General features: G+C 33.2%; 1 protein-coding gene across 4 annotated transcripts; it reads right to left on the minus strand.

Annotated features, from left to right (window-relative positions):
* Positions 1 to 12,066: 12,066 nt before the first annotated feature.
* On the minus strand, positions 12,067 to 17,289 carry LOC131161482 (transcription factor bHLH74-like). 4 transcript variants are annotated; one of them, XM_058117270.1, is made up of 9 exons: positions 16,986 to 17,289; positions 15,345 to 16,701; positions 15,005 to 15,235; positions 14,858 to 14,923; positions 14,677 to 14,745; positions 12,944 to 13,015; positions 12,698 to 12,844; positions 12,532 to 12,613; positions 12,067 to 12,446 (listed from the first exon to the last, which is right to left on the minus strand). In XM_058117270.1, exons 2-9 carry the CDS (start codon positions 15,948 to 15,950, stop codon positions 12,424 to 12,426), a joined length of 1,296 nt encoding a protein of 431 aa, XP_057973253.1. In that variant the 5' UTR covers positions 15,951 to 16,701; positions 16,986 to 17,289; the 3' UTR covers positions 12,067 to 12,423. The 4 variants fall into 4 exon arrangements, with proteins under 4 accessions (XP_057973253.1, XP_057973255.1, XP_057973254.1 ...); XM_058117272.1 differs by having other exon boundaries at positions 15,345 to 15,961; positions 16,986 to 17,242; XM_058117271.1 differs by having other exon boundaries at positions 15,345 to 16,285; positions 16,399 to 17,242.
* Positions 17,290 to 18,441: the final 1,152 nt, after the last annotated feature.

Raw genomic sequence — 18,441 nt, forward strand, 5'->3', positions numbered from 1 at the left:
CCAAGAGGTTTTGATCGACTATATTTTAAGTTTTGTCCACCCAATTGCCAAGTTCGGTCGATCGAGACACTTTTGAACTAAAGGTTCGATCGACTGACCTAGGGCAATTTTCGAACGCTTCGAGATTCGGTTGACTATATCTAAGTTCGGTTTGCTGAACATATAGTTCGGTCTACCCAATCAAAAATTAACTAGAGATTCGATCAGCTGAACAGTTGGGTGTCAGACACGAGTCAGTCGGTCGACTGAGGAAAATATGTTCAAAAACCATTCGGTAGGTTGAACCCTAGTCAAACTGTTAACCCCTGAGAGGTTCGATCAACTGAGCTGAATATACACATCTAGGTTCGGTCGACCGAAACCCTTTCAAATATAATTTTAGGTCCAAATTTTTGCTAGAATTTACCTCTAATACATATGGTATGATTTGTAAGACAGAGGGGATTTGTGCAAGTGATTGTGTAGGGACCTAGGGTCGATCTAAGGTTTTTGAGAAAATAACCCCAAAAATCCTGTGTCGGTTGACCGAAGGTGATCCCTAAGGTCATTATATGGCCATCTGGGCATACAATCCATATCATGCAGATGCATGCATTATTACAAACTAAAGATAAAAATTTAAATGCAATAAAAATACAATAAATGTCTTCGTCTTTTGCTCTTTCTTCATGGGAAACACCAAGTTGTGTGTACCCTTAAGTCCCATCTTGGCTTCCATTTTCCGGTATCTTATGTTCGTACTGAAATGAAAACCTGTTCACACACTAAATGCACACATAAGATACTGATGATTTGTCAGCATCAAAATAGGGATCAGACTCAAAAAACCAACAATCTCCTCTTTTTTAATGATGACAAACACCCAAGAGCAAAATGGGTTCAGCCTGAAAAGGCTCCCCCTAAGAATATGCAAAATGTAAAAGTAAACAATACAGTTCAAGCATATTTAATAAAGACATTACAATTTATTCATGCATTTAAATTTTTGCGTTAAAGCACAAGTTCAGATATTTTACCCCTAAAAAAAAATATCCAATTGGGTTATAGACATTTTGCTTATAAAAATTCTCCCTATTTTGGCATCAGTAAAAAGGGTTAAGTTAAGTAAAATAATTTTGAGTATTTAAAACAAACTTAGCAAAGAGAACGCCCCCTTTAAAAAAAAAAAAAAAAAAAAAAACTCTCCCTTTTTTTTTGGATATATATATATAGGCATAAAAAATTTATAACTATTTGAAAAATATAACAATTAAGCACATAAAAATTTTCATAACTGGTCATTAAGAGATTAAAAGGCACATGACAAACAAGATCAGACTAGGATTATCCACAAACCATAGCAATTTAAATGTATCATAAGACTCGTAAAAAATTTGAGTTTAAAACATACAGTATATGATAAGAGGTATAGGTTTAAGCATAAAGACGGTCTAACAAGTTCATATGCATTTTATGTATAACCAATGGATCAGTCATGCAACACTCTTTGTAAATTTGTAAACTATAAAAATATAACTTCATGACATAAAATTTTAAAGTAGAGATAGCACAAGTCATGAAAGCATTCAGCACACAAGTAAGAAATAAAGTATGTTTCATTCAAAAAGCATTTCTTGCAATAATATAGTAAATATATGTATATATATAAATGTGTATGTATAAAAATATATATCCCCTTGTGGTTTTCAATAAACACTGGGGGCGATGCTTGCTGAGAAAGAAACTTTAATTCAAAGAGCAAGCACAATTTTTCTAGTTTATCATTTAAGCACAAATCACAAAATACCATAAAAATGCAGCCACATAGATCCAAAGATATTAAATAAATTTAAAAATAGGGATCATATGGCAAAGCAAAGAACTGTGGCAAACAAAATATTTTTATTTATAATATTCAATAAAAACATCATGCTTTAAAGTACGTAAGCCACGGAAAATTTCAACAACAGATCTAAGCCTATAATGTTGGTGAGCACAACAAGATATAATTTTAATTTCTAGGTGCTCCCCCTATTAATTTGAATTTGTTCTTAGATACTATGGATAACACATGCACTAGAAAATACAAACATTAAGTTATGTGCAGTGTTCGTGAGTACTAGGAACAATCCATATCAAAGATGATTCAATAAAGATAGGATATGATGTTCAGGGTACCAAAAGAAATTAGTACTCAAAAAGTAGAAACAATGAAAGTATGAGTCCATGGGGTAGGTGCTATTAATCCTTTTCACAAGGATGTGGCTTAAACTCCCCGATATAGTCTCATGCATACATAAGTGCATTTACGCTCAATGATGAATTTCATTCAAGCACATTCATCACATATGGTCATCCTTTACGACAAAACTCAGTATGCAAGAGACTATTGACATGAAGTACTTATTTATTTTTATTATAAGTGGGGCTTAAGCTCCCCCTATATATTTGTGTTCACACATACTTACATTATGGTTCAAGGATGATAGTCATTTAGGAACATTCCTCATATATTCATCCTTTCTAAGAGTTTTAGTATGTAGCAAATATTAAACATTCAACATACATACATGACATATTTGCATTTCATATAAAATGCACAATAGCCAAATAAGGTTATACTCAGAGGTAATGCAATAGGGGTTCAAAAAGGATGGCACAACTCAAAAATACAATGAGTGTGTACAATACAAAGCCTCCCCATAAGTCATGCAATTGCCCTAGTTTATGGACCATCATCAGAACATGTGACGTTTAGTTTCAGAGATGATGTTTTACCATTTAGGTCATGAGTTTAAGTGCATAACCCAAAGATTTTGACCAAATGGTGTCCATGAACTAGTCCCCCCTAGGACAACATAATGAGTACATGTTTTAATTTATAGCTTTTTTGTATTTTATGTGTACTAACCTATTTAATTAACTAGCATCCTAGGAAATAAACATATAGACTATGCATGTTTTTTAGTTTAACATATAACATTTTTTGCATGCATAAAAAATAATCATTAAGTTCACCTAGCATGCATTTTATCATCATTTATTCTAGTACGTGGCTTCATTTTTGGGAAAAGTTCTACCGAAATTTTGGCAACATGTCGTCTGTAAATTGAACATTTTTCCATTTTTCCATATACAAAAAACCTGATAGATTCATGCAAACAATTCAAAAATAATCTCCATCATGCAGAAATCATTCAGTTTGAGCATGCGAAAACCTATATCCACTACTAGCATGCAATTTATATCACTGCATCCGCTATGCAGAAGACATTCAATATAGGCATGCATTTAGTACTTCAATCAATATATCAAATAAAATATAAACTATCCAGACGAAGATATAATCATTTTGCAAACAATAGGCAGTTGCATTCAGCTCAAGCAAATCATCCAATAAACAAAATAAGATAAGCATACCATAATATATTGCTTATCGGATGAATTTTAAAAAACAAAGCTGCTCCCCCTCAATTATGTAGCCAATTTGAAGATGATTAAACTGTTAAGCTTCAAAATGAGTTTAGGTAAAAAAATATGTAGTACTAGAATAATTCCCTAAAGCTCAATTTCATGTGTTGGACAAAGATATGCTATATTAAGATATTCATACTAAAGCATATATAGCATTAAAAATTCAGCAAATAAATAAAATTTGGTCCAGTAAACAAGGGACATCCAATATATTCATATGTTACTCAATCATAATGATATGTATATGTATAAAGCTTTGACTAGATATGATCATTAAAACTTACATATTGGCTAGAATTTCCTAAGGTTCTTAGTATAATAATAGAATATACTAAAATATAATCTTTTAAGCACGGAACTCTATTTAATCATTTAAAGCATTTTGATTCCTTATATATATATATATACTAAAATCTTATGAGCATTAACAATTTTTTCTTCTTTAGTGTACCTCATAAGATGACATGTTATAATCACAAAATTATCATATGATTCATATAGTAAGAATAAACATAAAGCATGCAGCATGTGAATCAAGCATCAAATAACATAGAAGGAGGAAGATATACCTTTACAGTTTACTCCTTCTTAATTGATTAAGCTCATAGTGGCTTTCACCTCTCTCTCAATTTTTTTTTTATGTTTTTCAGATATTCCCAAAAACCTTAACACTACAATAAGACATGAACTTTTCAATAACATTAGTAGCTAAGGCAAAGAAAAAATATGCATGACACTCAAATGATATGCATTAAAACACATGTCATGCAAATTCAATTCATTTTCAAAATTTGGGAAACATTTCATTTTAAAAATCATTTTCAATGGGATATTATCTCCTTTGCCAAACACTTTTCAAATCTTCCAATCATTTGACTTTACAAAAATCATTTTCAATATTTAAATAGTAAAATCTACGCAATAAAACTAGGAGAGGATTTGCAAAGTGTAATAACCCGGAAAAAAAAATTTTATTTAATTAAAATTATTAATCAATTAATTAGTTAAACATTATTAAATTAATGTATTAAATAAGCAAATAAAAAGAAATAGTATGAAAAAAAAAGTTAAAAGTAATTATTAATTAATTAATTAATTAATTGAATAAAAAGGAGTACTAAAAAAATTGGAATAAAGATATATCTATATATATATATATATATATAAGATTTAATAATATAATAATATATATTATTTATATAGGAAGAAAAAACTTCCTGAGGAAGATTCTTCCTCAGGAAAATCAGCGTGCTTTCTCAGTCCCTCTTCTGCGTCCGTCACTTTCCTCCATCTCCGTCTCTCTCTCTCTTTTCAATTTCTCGGTGGATATTTGGCTAATCGGGAAACGGAAGACACCATTGGGTTCCTAACTCTGCCACTGACATTTCTACTGGAGCGGATTTATTGTGGGAGCAGCGGCGTAGGCACCACTTCTGGGAAAGGTATATTTCCTCTAAATTCTTAATTTCTTTTTAAATTTGTCGTTAAATTGACGATGATGCACTACTATGTGGTCCTAGTCGTGATTGTCGTCATTTTGGCGTGGGTAATTTTCCAATTAGGGTTTTCTAGGCCCCACTCTAAAGCGAGAGTAAGATTTGGGGAATTAGGTGAATTGATTATATTTGAGGGTATAATCATTTATTTGGAATTTATGACCCTAGGAAATATTAAAATAATATTTTATTTAGGGTTAATTTAATGGAACTAGGATTTTTATTTCAGGGTTCGGGTGAGGGCCACAGGTATTTTTCGAGGTCCTTGTTGGCGTAGTTCAAGAAACCAGGTAAGGGGAAAAATATATATTAAACCAGAATTTTTCTTATGAATTTAATGAAAAATGAATTGTGTTATATATACGTGTATATGTTTCGGTATAGGTTTAAAATGTCAACCATTTAAATTATGTTTTTTCAAACTTAGGGCTGTTTATTAGGTACGTATATGTGAAAATGAATTGATGAAAGTGAAATATATTTGCAGGATAATTATGTTAAATAAGAAAGGTATATTTTGAGTATATGAATGTTAAATGTAGGTTGACTTATTTTACAGGAAATATATATGAATTTTACTGTTAAATAGTGTGACATGAGTTAATAGGAATTTTTTGTGGAAATATGTTATATGTATGAGATGTAGGCTAAGTAAGTAAAGAATTAATAATGAAATATGATATGAAACATGCTACTTGCGTATGTTAATGCAACCATGTAAAACAGCTGAAAGATGTTGGGTAAAACAGTAAAAAGATGTTGGATAAAATAGCTGAAAGATATTGGGTAAAATAGTTGAAAAATGTTAGGTAAAATAGTTGAAAGATGCTGGGTATGTAATGAAATGAAATGAAAATGGAAATGAATGAAACAAAAATGAAGTGTGAACTGTGAACAATGTAAAATGGGAAAGAGTCCTCAAAGTGAAATGAAATGAAATGTTAAAGTTATGAACATGAACATATGTGAATGGTTGAATAATAACAGAAAGAACAATGTATTATGATACTATAAGTATCTATGCTTGTAAAACATGTTACGATTGGGCAGGACGTACTTTTCACCTGAGGACTTACTGAGAAAGGCAGGTGCACTAGTAACTTCAGATATGACAGTAGCTGCATAACATACTAGGGCAGAGGGAACCTACTTGTGTGTGTGGGTAGATTTCTCTATCCTTGGGACCTTTGCTGGTAAACCTTTGTTTGAACTGTGTGAGTATGAGATCAATTTAATACTTGAGGGCTTACTGAGTAAGGTGAATGCCCTAATATTCTTCAGTTGTGACCTTCGGGTTGTCAAATGTATCAGAGCAGAGGGGTGCTACTTGTATGGGCGGGTAATCACCCTTATCTTTGGATAATCTCGTGGGTTAAATCTTTTTGCATGTGATTGATTAGGTTCAGAGAATAATTTCAGAAATTATGTTAATGATTTTCAAATGTTAAATATTATGTTGTTATATAAACTCATGTTAGCCGCACACTGTTTTAATATATTGTTTCTTTCCTTACTGAGATGTGTCTCACCCGAATATGAATTTATCTTTTTCAGGATTTCCTCGAGATTGATCTTAGAGAGCTCGAGGTTTTATAACATTTTTGGGAAAATAGAAAGAGAAAATGGTATATTTTTATGTTAATTTTGAGATGCATATTTTATGTTTTATGTTTTATGTATTGAAGTCTTCAAATAGATGAATAGTTGTGAATACTGGTATTTGTGGATTATGTTTTGGAGACATGTATATATGTGATTACAGGTGGTGAATCGTTAATTTGGATTATGGATAAGAATAGTAAACTCTGGTATTATATTTTTGGAGATTATATTTATATTTTCCGCTGCGTATATGATATTAGTATGTGGTTTATTAGGTAAATGAATGGATTAATAGCACTTCGAGCCCACGTAGAGGGTCGGGGCGTTACACAAAGACTTGACCCTCAAAAAAGGAATACACCGAAATATGAGTCGTCGCAATCTTTATACAAATTGTGGTTAAGCTTATTACAACCTGTCTCTGATACCAATTGTTGGAATTAGTGTGATCCCAAGAGGGGATGAATTGGGTTTTAAAAATTTTGGTTAATTTAAATATTTTTTCGATTCACCACAAATCATATCTCATTCAATGTACACGCGTGTATATAAAATAATTAAACTATGAGTTCAAGCATACACTTGTACAACATATCTCATTTAAATTAAATATGTGCATGCAAATAATTATGGCAGTGAACAAGCAAGCATACACATATGAAAATTAAAGTGCAATAAATAAATGAGATAGAGAGAGAAAGTGACATGATATTTGTTATCGAGGTTCGGCTAAACTAGCCTACATCCCCACCATGGGCATACTCCCCAAGGATTACACTATTCCTGCTCACTTAAATGGGCGGAGCAGAAGCCATTTACATTCTTTCCTTACGGGGCGAGGAAAACCTCAGTTCAATTTTCTGGATGATCCGAACCAGTCTTACTTATGGGGCTGAGACTCCCCAGTTCAATTTCGTGCTGAACCCAACCGGTCTCACTTACAGGGCTGAGACTTCTCAGTTCAATTAATGGGATGAACCCAACTTGGTACAATAAAAATCATTTTTGTACATGATAAAATGCTTCTAAGTACAAGTAGAGATGTATAACGTTTAAGCTCTAAATACATGCACTCTAATATGATATGAAATATGCTTAGTAAAGGAAGGGTGCTATCAAATAATTTTGCACAAATAAAATATATATGAAAAATGAGTATTAGTGTTCTCCTATAAATATTTTTTTCAAATAAAGAATATTTGAAGAATCTAGGAATTTAAGCTCAAGAAAATATTTGTGCAATAAAAGACTTTCTCCCAAAAATATTTATCAAGGAAATGACAAGGAAAAACCAAAGTTATACTCTCAAAAATATTTTCAAAAATAAATAATAAGTGAGAGTGAGCATGTAAAAATAAATGCCCAAAAATAAATATATTATCCTTCAAAATAAATTTTGAAATAAATAAACAAAAAAAGAGTGGAAGAGATTTGATAAAAAAAATATGCCCCAAAGAAATGATTTTATCAATAAAAATTAGTTTGGGGGAACTTTGATTAACAAAAAGTTTAAAGAGACTTTGGAGTTAGTCAAAGTTGTTAATTTGAAGTTATGAGGGGGTATTTATAGATTTTATGAAAATTATGACTGGTGGGGACACGCTCGGTATTTTGGAAAAGTTTAATTAAAAATTAATGGCGTTTTAATACTTTAAAAAATGCCAACCCGAGAGGTTTCGGTCGACTATATTTTAAGTTTGGTTGACCCAATTGCCAAGTTCGGTCGACCGAGACACTTTTGAACTAAAGGTTCGATCAACTAACCTAGGACGATTTTTGAACCTTTCGAGATTTGGTCTATTATATCTAAGTTCGGTCTGTTGAACATATAGTTCAGTCGATCCAATAAAAAATTAACTAGAGATTCAATCGACTGAACAATTAGGTGTCAGATATGAGTCAGTTCGGTCGACTGAGGAAGATATGTTCAAAAACCATTCAGTCGGCTGAATCCTAGTCAAATTGTTGACCCCTGAGAGGTTCGATCGACTGAATTGAATATACACAACTGGGTTTGGTCAACCGAAACCCTTTCAAATTTAATTTTAGGTCCATATTTTTGCTAGAATTTACCCCTAATACATATGGTATGATTTGTAAGACAAAGGGGATTTGTGCAACTGATTGTGTAGGGAGCTAGGGTCGATAAAGGTTTTTGAGAGATAACCCTAAAAATCTGGCGTCGATCGACCGAAGGTGATCCCTAAGGTCATTATACGACCATTTGAACATACAATCCATATCATGCAGATGCATGCATATTATAGACCAAAGATAAAAATTTAAATGCAATACAAATATAATAAATGTCTTCGTCTTTTGCTCTTTCTTCATGGGATACGCCAAGCTGTGTGTACGCTTTAAGTTCCGTCTTGGTTTCCATTTTCCAGTATCTTATGTTCGTGATGAAATGAAAACTTGTTCATACACTAAATGCACACATAAGATACTGATGGTCTGTCAGGATCAAAATAGGGATCGGACTCAAAAAACTAATAGCAAGAGCATGAGAGGAGGCTACAGGCCGAGGGATATCTGTCAACGGTTTCAGGTAGAATGCAGGGTTCTACTTCGGCTTCAAACTGTCGATGGTTTAGCCTAAATTGTAGACGGTTTCAGTTAGCGCAAGTCACGTAATTTAAACCGAGAGGCCAATAGATTAGGCGAATTGGAGGTTTTTCCTCCAAGGATCGCTACATGGATGGTTTAGACAGGATTTAAGGTTCCTGTACGCTTATGGTTCATATATAATCAATGTATTGTAACCATAATGTAAGCTTGACATTGTTCAAATTGAGAATCAAAAGTTGCTGCTCCCGTGGACATAGGTAAATTGCCGAACCACGTAAATCTTGTATTTTTGATTATGCTTTCCTTCTTCTCATTACTGAGTGTGTGCTTCTTTAGTATTGTTCATCATCAAGTGATTGCATTTGTTGTTTGTTGATTAATTCGTGTGTGAGAGTGTGCTTCCATTGCACATCCGTGAACAACACAACCTTTTTTTTTCTTTTTGTAAAACATGGCAAAGAATATATACATTTTCTTTTCATATCTAATCAATCAAGGAGAATTTTTCAATGTTATTTAAGACCCCAACCAATTTTATAGGATGATTGTCAGTGTAAAACAACAGATGATTTTGATTGAAAAACATATATCCATTTCCTCCAAGAAAAATAAAAAAGATTAAGTTGAAATGGATAATGTTGAGGCAGTTACAAAACATGAAAAACATTCTTAAAATATGATTTAATCATACTGTACAAAAGTAACTATAGTTTGCTTTCACCAATTGTGATAAGGGAGGAGTTTATGTGTAATAAACTCTCCCCCTATTAGTAATAAATGATTTTAACTTATTTTTTGATGACTTAAATTCCTCCCCTATTAAGGCTATTACTTGAAGTTTGAGAATTGCTATAATCATTTGTATGATTGAAATAATGGAGCAAATATTATACCAGTACATTCTTAAATTGTGGAATTTATGTGGGCGCATACAATTTATGCATGCACCATTTAATGTGTAACAAACGGTCAATCACAACTGATTGTAACAATTTTTAAAGATCATTTTTTATATGTGCATGTAAGTCTACCTAACTTAAAAGAACATAGCATTGTCTTGTCTTGGAATAAGACTTTAAAATTTCTTGAAATTCAAGAGTGTGGAAATTGATTTTTCATTTCATAAAAGTCGTCGCCATTAAGCGGGACTTGTGATGGAAGCTCAAATGCGTTGTCGAGGTTCAAATGTACCTAATTTTTTTTTGTTTAATCTTTTTTCCTCTATTCAAGAGTACACTTAGGGCCAGCGGCGATACCCCCCACCACCAAAGCTCCCCATTGTTTCTCAATTTGAAAAAATTTAATGCATCTTTAAAGGCCCCCATGCCCCTTACACATACATATACTCACACATATATATGCATAAATAAATAAATAAATAAATATATATATATATATATATATATATATATATATGTCACGTGCATTCTATGTAGATTCAACTTCTATCTTTTTAATTTTTCTTAAAAGGACATATCTTTTTTTCTTTTTTTTTTTTCATAATCATCTATTATTTTACACTCATATTAAAATAATGAAATCATCAATGACAAATGGAAAGTTTTATTGGTTCCTTTAATTTTAAAACTAAGGTCTGAAATTTAGCACGTGTATTTCACCTAAAACCAACCAATCAAAACTTTTCAAATGTCATTAATGATCTCATCAATTGATTGTGAGTGTAAAATAATAAATGATTATGACAAAGAAAACAGGTCTCCCTTTCCACATAAGAAAAAAAAAAAATTTTAAATTCGAAGTTGAATTCTAAATGTAATGCTTGTGTGATTACAAAATGTAAAAAATGTTCATAAAACACGATTTAATCATATTTTATTGTTTTTGCAAAACAAAAATAATCAATGAGTCGTGATTTTCAAACTAACTTCTAGAATCTTTCAATGCTTCATAGCATCAATGACGAGTTTCGTTTTATATGCTTAAAAATAAATAAATAAATGAACGAAGTGGAGCAACAAGGAAATAGTTTATTGTTTGATAGGCATTAGCATTCTAAAGAGCTTCCAACATAGAGGTATGCATTTTTTTGGTAGTTATAATAACTTATTATTTGATGACTTCTATATAATTTTCTTTCTGTTAGCGCTATTATTTGTAGTTTTGAGAATTTGTATGGTCATTCGGTAAACACATGTACAAATGAAGGTGCAAAAAGTATAGGTGTCCACCTTGAAATTATAGAATTTATGTGAATACAATTTATAACTGCACCATTCAATGCGTAATTATCGGTCAATCATAACTTATTGTAATAATTTTCTAAAATATTTCTTTACACGCCTACATGAATTTAGACTGTCTTGACCATATGCATCCCTTAGAAGTTGCCCCTATTGTGGCACATAACGTGGGATGGTGTCCGTTACCTAATTTTTCCCTATTGAGAAAACACTTGGGTTATCCTAATAAGCTCTCCTAAATTTAGAGTGTATGATGCAAATTTTGGTACTCAAAATCATTACCCTATGGGGTCTTTGAATCTTGGCCTAAAATCTTCTCTAGGTCTATGTGGAAAGAAAATGGTGCATTTAACCTTGCATCCTTTTCAGGCCCTTCTACAATTGACAAGCCTGTCTGTCTTTGCTTGGCAGTTTTTCAAAGTAGACCTTTTTTAATGTAAGGTTGGGCAAGAAAAACTGCCCTCACCTAATTGTTAATTATAGAGAGCAAAAAATGTCACAGTATCCATATTTTACCTAACAAATCTCCTGCCCTAGAAACAGAGAGACTCCACCCTAAGGCCTAATGTTTTTTGACCATTTTGTCCATCTATCCCTATGCTTAGGAAATGGAAAACTAAAATTTACAACTATATTAGTCAACCATACGAGGAATTGAAAAGTAAAAATAATGATGCAAATGATAGAGAAACTCGGCGGTCTTCGAGGGAGCTTATTGTCACATAATAGAGCTTGTTCCTGAATGATTGACAAGTGACTCAAAATAATCACTCAACCCATCTATTTACTTGAATGCACTTACAAGGAATTTTTTCAGCAATAGTTCTTCACAAACCCTCGGAAAGCTTCACTACAAGACCAATGAAAACAATCTTTTTTGCAAAATAAAGTTTAACTTTTGCTGTCAGAATATACATGGTTTCGTAAGTTTAACAAGTCATCCTTCTGCAAAAATTCGAAGAACAAACGGTTAGGAGTTGAAAACCTATACAACTCTGACAATGTTGCCCCCTTCTCTAGCCGAGTAAAATGTGCATCACTTTAGGGAAATGTGAATTCTCTGTTACAAGTAAATAACCTTTCATCTCTCTTTTGAAACCCTATAGCTCTAATTTGGATCGCCCTGTTAAACGCAGCACAGTATAGAGGTTAGGAAAATGTTTAAAGGAAAATTCTATGTTAATTTCAAATAAGTTTAATGCATGTACCATTTGGTCCTAGATTGTCAATGGCTGGATTAGAATCAAATCCCATTTGGAAAAGATTTTGAACCTCATTGTCCCAGATGGTCTGTGTATCAGAAGATTGATTCATATCAATGCATTTAAAAAGCAAAAGATGAGAGTCAAATGACACAAAAGACAAAATGGTTACCTGTGGCACCGGTTGAAATTGTGATATACCAGGGATACCTGACAAGCTTCCTTGAGAAATTCCATGTGGGTAAGGGTGAGAAGGAGAGGAGCTCATTCCGGGACCAAATCCAAGAATAGCAGCATTGTTGCCTCTAGAATGAAGAATCTGGAGAAATATAGATAAAGTTTATAAAATATTAATGTTAATTAAACATACTGAATTATCTGATTTATTTCCAAATTACCATGTTGCAACTCAACTTACATCTTTGGATAGAAGCCGCTCTACATCAATATTCAGTTCTGGATTAACAGTGGCCAGTTTCATTGAGAGAAACTGCAACAAGACAGCAAGTACATCTTCATTGAATGTCTATAAGATCTACATATTTGGGACAATAGTGCTGATTTGCTTTTAAACATATGCATATAATTATGAAGTCGAGTTTTACGATTAAAAATGATTTGCAAGCATAATACACTAAACAAAGATTTTCTCAACCTCCAGAACTTCAATCACTGTATGCAGCACATTGCGCACGATTCATCTAGAAGCAGACAATAATTGGAAGTGGACCTATCAGATTAGGTGCATCCCAAGTTTGGAGTCTGTTCCTCAAGAGTATTTGGAGTCTGGCAGTTGCCATGTTGCATTCAACACTCAGAATGGACGAGGATTCAATGAACTCCAATTTAAAACTATATAAAAATTAGCCCATTCTTAATTTCTGCCATGCAACAACCAAGTGATTCAAAATTTCCAGAAGAAAATCATTTTCCTCTTCAAAATATAATAAGGAAACTATATTTAAGAAAACCTTCCTCTATAGAAGTGAGATGATATACAGACGAAGCATAACTTAGTAAATATTTTCTCCTTAAAACTTGATTGGCCTTGAATATGTACATGTTGCCACAATGTTGAAGCTTAAAGGATAGGTTAAGAAAACACTTAACCTATTTATTAGTATTTATTTGCTGATAGCATCAAGACTGGAGAATAAAATCATGGGAGAAAATAAAAATGCACACAACAAATATGGGTTATTTAGGAAAAAAAAGTTGCTAAAAAAGGGTGAGAGAGCTTTTCTATGCTAGTCACACTCCCTTTTAGTGCAAAAGACAATCAAATCAAGCCAACAAATTCTAAGTTCTGGTAATTTAGCTAAAGACTTGGATGGTTGTTTTTTTTTTTTTGGGGGGGGGGGGGGGGGGGGGGAGAGCATTATGCGTCAGGGAGGGGAAGGAGGTCAAAAAAAACACAATCACCCAGCTTTTCAAAGTGTTTGAATATATTTATCTACACAGAATGAGGCCCAAGTCCATTATGAGAGGATGATGAGCAACATTTTGGTCCTAGCATCCATGGATGCATTTTAATATTAAAGGTTAATGTTGTGCATTGCACCATGCATGTATTTTGGAGTTTGAAGTGACTTTTGGAAAATGAGTTCTCATGATTGATACATTGGATCATGCACAAATACATCCACATGCATCTCCTTTTCTCAAGATCAACTCACATTAATGTGATCACGAGCTCAATAAGGCCCTATGTGCCTATAAAAAAGTTAATTACACTCATTCTCCATATGCTTCAAACAAGACAACACTCACAAAGGCCTAATCCTAGATAGCCAGGTTATTTAAAGAAAGGCGTTTCTTGGTCTAGGTCCTTCCTTTTGTGATGGATTGGTACTAATCATACAATTTAATTGGATTGTAATATTCTAGGGGAACAGTCCAAAAGTATTTCTACCGCACTGATTTTATAAGCTTTCCTAAATCAGAGGGCATGACTCTCTTTAAAGAAAGCAATATACCCATACCTCAGTCTAATTGGTTTTGTGTTTTCTTTCCAATTTATTTTATAGTTGCTTAGTGTATTTTAAATTTCAACAGCCAACAGAAGAAAAGAAACTAACAGTATCATAAATAAATCTTCAATGAAATTTTAGATAAACAATGACTAATCTTGGAAGTAGCAGAGTAGCATACCTCAACTTGCTGTTGCAATGACTGCACGTAGTTGATAATCTCATCAAGCATTACAGCCTTCCCAGTGATCTTAGGTAATGACACCAGACTAATCAGTGTTTAAAATGAAAGAATAATATTATGTAGAATTTAAACAGCGATATTTGAAATCAAAGCAAACTAATAAGCCATCTTTGGTTACCTTATTACATCCTGGAACAAGTTCTTGAAGCATTTTCATCCGCTCACTGATCTTTTCCCTTCTCACCTGCAAGAAGAAATAGTTAATAGGTTCGAGATAAAATACAAAGGTATTCAAGTAAAGTTAACGGATAGTGTAAGAAGGTACCCTTTCTGCAAGGCTGTGACTATTTGTAGCCTGGCCCCGTCTCGCTCTCACATGGCAGTAGTTTTCTTTAGGAACTTCACTCTGAGAATTGTCCTTGGATTGTTTACTCGTTTGCTTATTAGTCAAATTTGCACCTGTGTTTTGTGCAACTTTCTGTTTTTTATCATTTTGTTCTTCTTGAAGTTCAGTAGTCTCCCCAGAAAGATCTTTCTGCTGCTCCCCATCAGAATTCTATTGCAGGTCACAAAGGAATTTATGCTAGGTTAAGGCACAAAAATCAAAATGCAGAAATCTCTCTTCAACATAGTAAGCAATATGGCATAAAAATAACAAAATTTACCTTATTGGGATCAAATGGGTGGTGGGAATCAGACCCTCTTTTTCTCCTCTTCCCACTAGGTGAAGCTCCCACAGCTTCCTCTCCTGATATTTGGCAGTCCTGAGATTGTGCTCCATCTGCTGGGGCCTTTCCAGCACCAGCATCCTTATTTAAGGGGTAAATTGGAAGGCACCCACTATTAGCAATCTGCCCAATTTCCGGTATGCAAAAGGAACCAACCATTTCAGAAAAGTTTCCACTTCCAAAGCACGGGAGCTTCGGCATTAGCTCGACAAAACCCGAATCAGATGAATACTGAACCATGTGGGAGGTGCCACTGATCCCATGATTTTCCAGCACAACAGGGTAAGGAGAATTAGCAAACCCACCATGTGTAACCATAGAGGAGCCCCCAATCTCACCCTGACCAAGTGAAACAAGAGGATCCCAACCAGAAGAGAAGAAAGGGTCTGCTCCGCTAGAAGGTTTAAAAATGGGCACGGAGCTCATTGTCATTGCAGCAACTTTCTCAGACAGTGGATTTGTGTTAATTGCTGAAGATGGACAATTAAGAATACTATCTCCTTCAGGATGAACCCCAATGTCAGCATTCTCATCCACACCCATGACAATGAAACCTTTGGAATGTGTGGGAAGGAATAAATTATATACAAGTGAAATGGAACTACAATTCACCACCTACTCAAACCAAGAACGAAAATTGATATTTAACGGAAGAAACCATATAAATAATGGCGAAGAGAGTTTGACTAAAAATAGCTAGCAATGCCTTGCAGGACTCAAACAGTGAACAGGGCAGCTTTATAGAGCTGAGAAGGCCTTAAAGCAAAAGACTCCCACGGTCACAAAGTAAAAGGAGCTGAGAAATCCAATGCACTGGGCATAAAATCTCAACACAAACCAGCTTCCCAACCCTTCTTTCAGAAACCCCAAGATCAAGCCTGCTCAAATGTTGGGGATAAAAAGGGAAAAAATGCTTCACATAGACAGGAAAGTAAACGTTTCAGAGCATAAAGCGGACAGAAAATGGCATTCTAGCTAAGTAACAGCTCACCCAGAGCAGCAAAAAAGAAAGCAGGTCCCCTTTTTCCCTTTTGCTCATACAAGACCTAAATTTCACTCCATCCACCCAATGAAGCACCCAATTGATTGATGTTAAGTGGGCTTTGAATCTTCTCACCTGAGACCCAAATCAGAAGGATCACTTGAAGCCTCAATCAATAAGAGAGAAGGAGAATAATGCCCGGAGGAGATGCAATCTCGAGTAAATACTAGTTGAAGCTTTGAATCAACACCCAAGAGCCCCAAGAATCAGGGCAATTGCAGAAATTCTCTTGAAATATTCTCACAAGGGTACCTATAAGAAAGACCAAAAAGCATCAAATTCTACTCGAATTGCACAGAAGTGGGAATGGGCAGAGTGTCAGCAGAGTCCCCTAAACTGGGTGTTTGACATAAACCCTCGAGAGCATCGAGTGCTTGCTTAAATTCGAAAGGGAAAACCAATCCACCAACTGGGTACTCGTAGAAAGGGCAAAGGAAGCATCAAATTCCAATTTATACAGATCAAAGACAATGCTATGTGCTGCGCTAGTGGAGCCTAGAGAGAGAGCTAGAGAGAGGGAGAGAGACTTGGCTTACCTACTCAAGCTGACAGGTGACATGCATGAATTTAAAAGACAGACTAACTACTGCCAACTGCCCTTGCTGGCTTGCTGCTCCTGCTCCTGCTAAATTATTACAGAACCTAATCGCCTAATCTCCTTTCTTTCCTTCACCCCACAACTTTACTCCTTGTAATTTTCCCTTTTCTATGCTTCTGATTTTTATATGATTTTCTGTGGTTTCATTATCTATGAAGAGCTTGGGAGGTTCTTCTCTTCAAGCCCAAGCTTGCTTCTTTGACATCCTTTTCTTTTTTTTTAATCTACTGACACATTTGCCAACTATTCTTAACAGGCCTCTCTTTGCTGTTATACACTCATTTTTCTCAGTGCCAACCAACTCCCTTCATTTCTTTTCAGAACACTTACCCTGCACCTAACCTCCATCATTCTTCATGAACATCACTGGTCCCCCTCCCTTGATTTTAATGGCCCACCACTACAGCCATCAGTAAACTTAGTGATACAATTTTTTTTAAAAAATCTTAAGGGTTTATTTGTTTGTGAAAAATATATTTAATTTTATTAATTTAAAAAAATTTTAAAATTAACTATTTTTAAAATTTTTAAATATTTATATAAAAAATTAATTTTAGAATTTGCAATTATTATGGATTTTTAAGGATTTAAAAAAAAAAATTAACACTTCACTTACGAATATGAATTTCATTGAAATTGGATTTATATAGATTTTGGGTAAAATTTAATACAATTTTATATTAAATTTTGCCCAAATTCACATAAATTTAAATTTAAAACCTGGCCAAAGATCTATATAAATTCATAAATTTATTTATTTTAGTTTTCATATATAATTTTTTATTTTTAAAAAAAGATTAAATAATTACTAAATGATATCTTATTTTTCAGTTTTTTAAATTCTACATAGTAAATTTTAAAAACAAAAAAAATTTTGCTAATTTTTCTGTACAAATTTTTAAAACTGATAAATAAGAAAATTATAATTTTGTACATATTTAAAAATAAATAAATAAATTTATTTTTCATGAATGAATAGTATCATAATATTTTTTTGTAATTTTTTAAATATAAAATGAAACTAAGAATAATTTTTTTATGATTAAATAAGTCCTCATGTTGAGTATAATTTTGTGAAACTATTCACAATTTCATTTTAAATATAACAAATTAGTCAAATCAATTCATGTGTTTCGTAATTAATGCGAAAATAACTATTTCGTGAATCATGACGCATCAGGCTAATGAGTCACGTGATTTTATATGATTTTTATAAAGTTTGTCGTTAGAAATTAAGTATATTCATAAAAATATTATGCAAGCTATTTACTCGATCTTATCTATATATTTATTAAAAAAAATTTTAAAAAAATCTGTTACTCAATTCAGTCAATCGGATTGATAAGTGATCAACACATGGACGGCTCAGATTACAGAAATGACAAGAGGATCTG

The sequence above is a fragment of the Malania oleifera genome, chromosome 8 (assembly GCF_029873635.1).
Source record: "Malania oleifera isolate guangnan ecotype guangnan chromosome 8, ASM2987363v1, whole genome shotgun sequence".
Taxonomy (NCBI): domain Eukaryota; kingdom Viridiplantae; phylum Streptophyta; class Magnoliopsida; order Santalales; family Ximeniaceae; genus Malania; species Malania oleifera.

Excerpts from the sequence above, each read along its gene's own strand:
- LOC131161482 (XM_058117269.1), bottom strand. The coding sequence starts at position 15,950 with ATGGGTGTGGATGAGAATGCTGACATTGGGGTTCATCCTGAAGGAGAT. Across the intron at positions 15,236-15,344 it reads ACCCATTTGATCCCAATAAG|AATTCTGATGGGGAGCAGCA; the intron begins GTAAATTTTGTT and ends GACCTGCAATAG. Across the intron at positions 14,924-15,004 it reads GTCACAGCCTTGCAGAAAGG|GTGAGAAGGGAAAAGATCAG; the intron begins GTACCTTCTTAC and ends TTCTTCTTGCAG.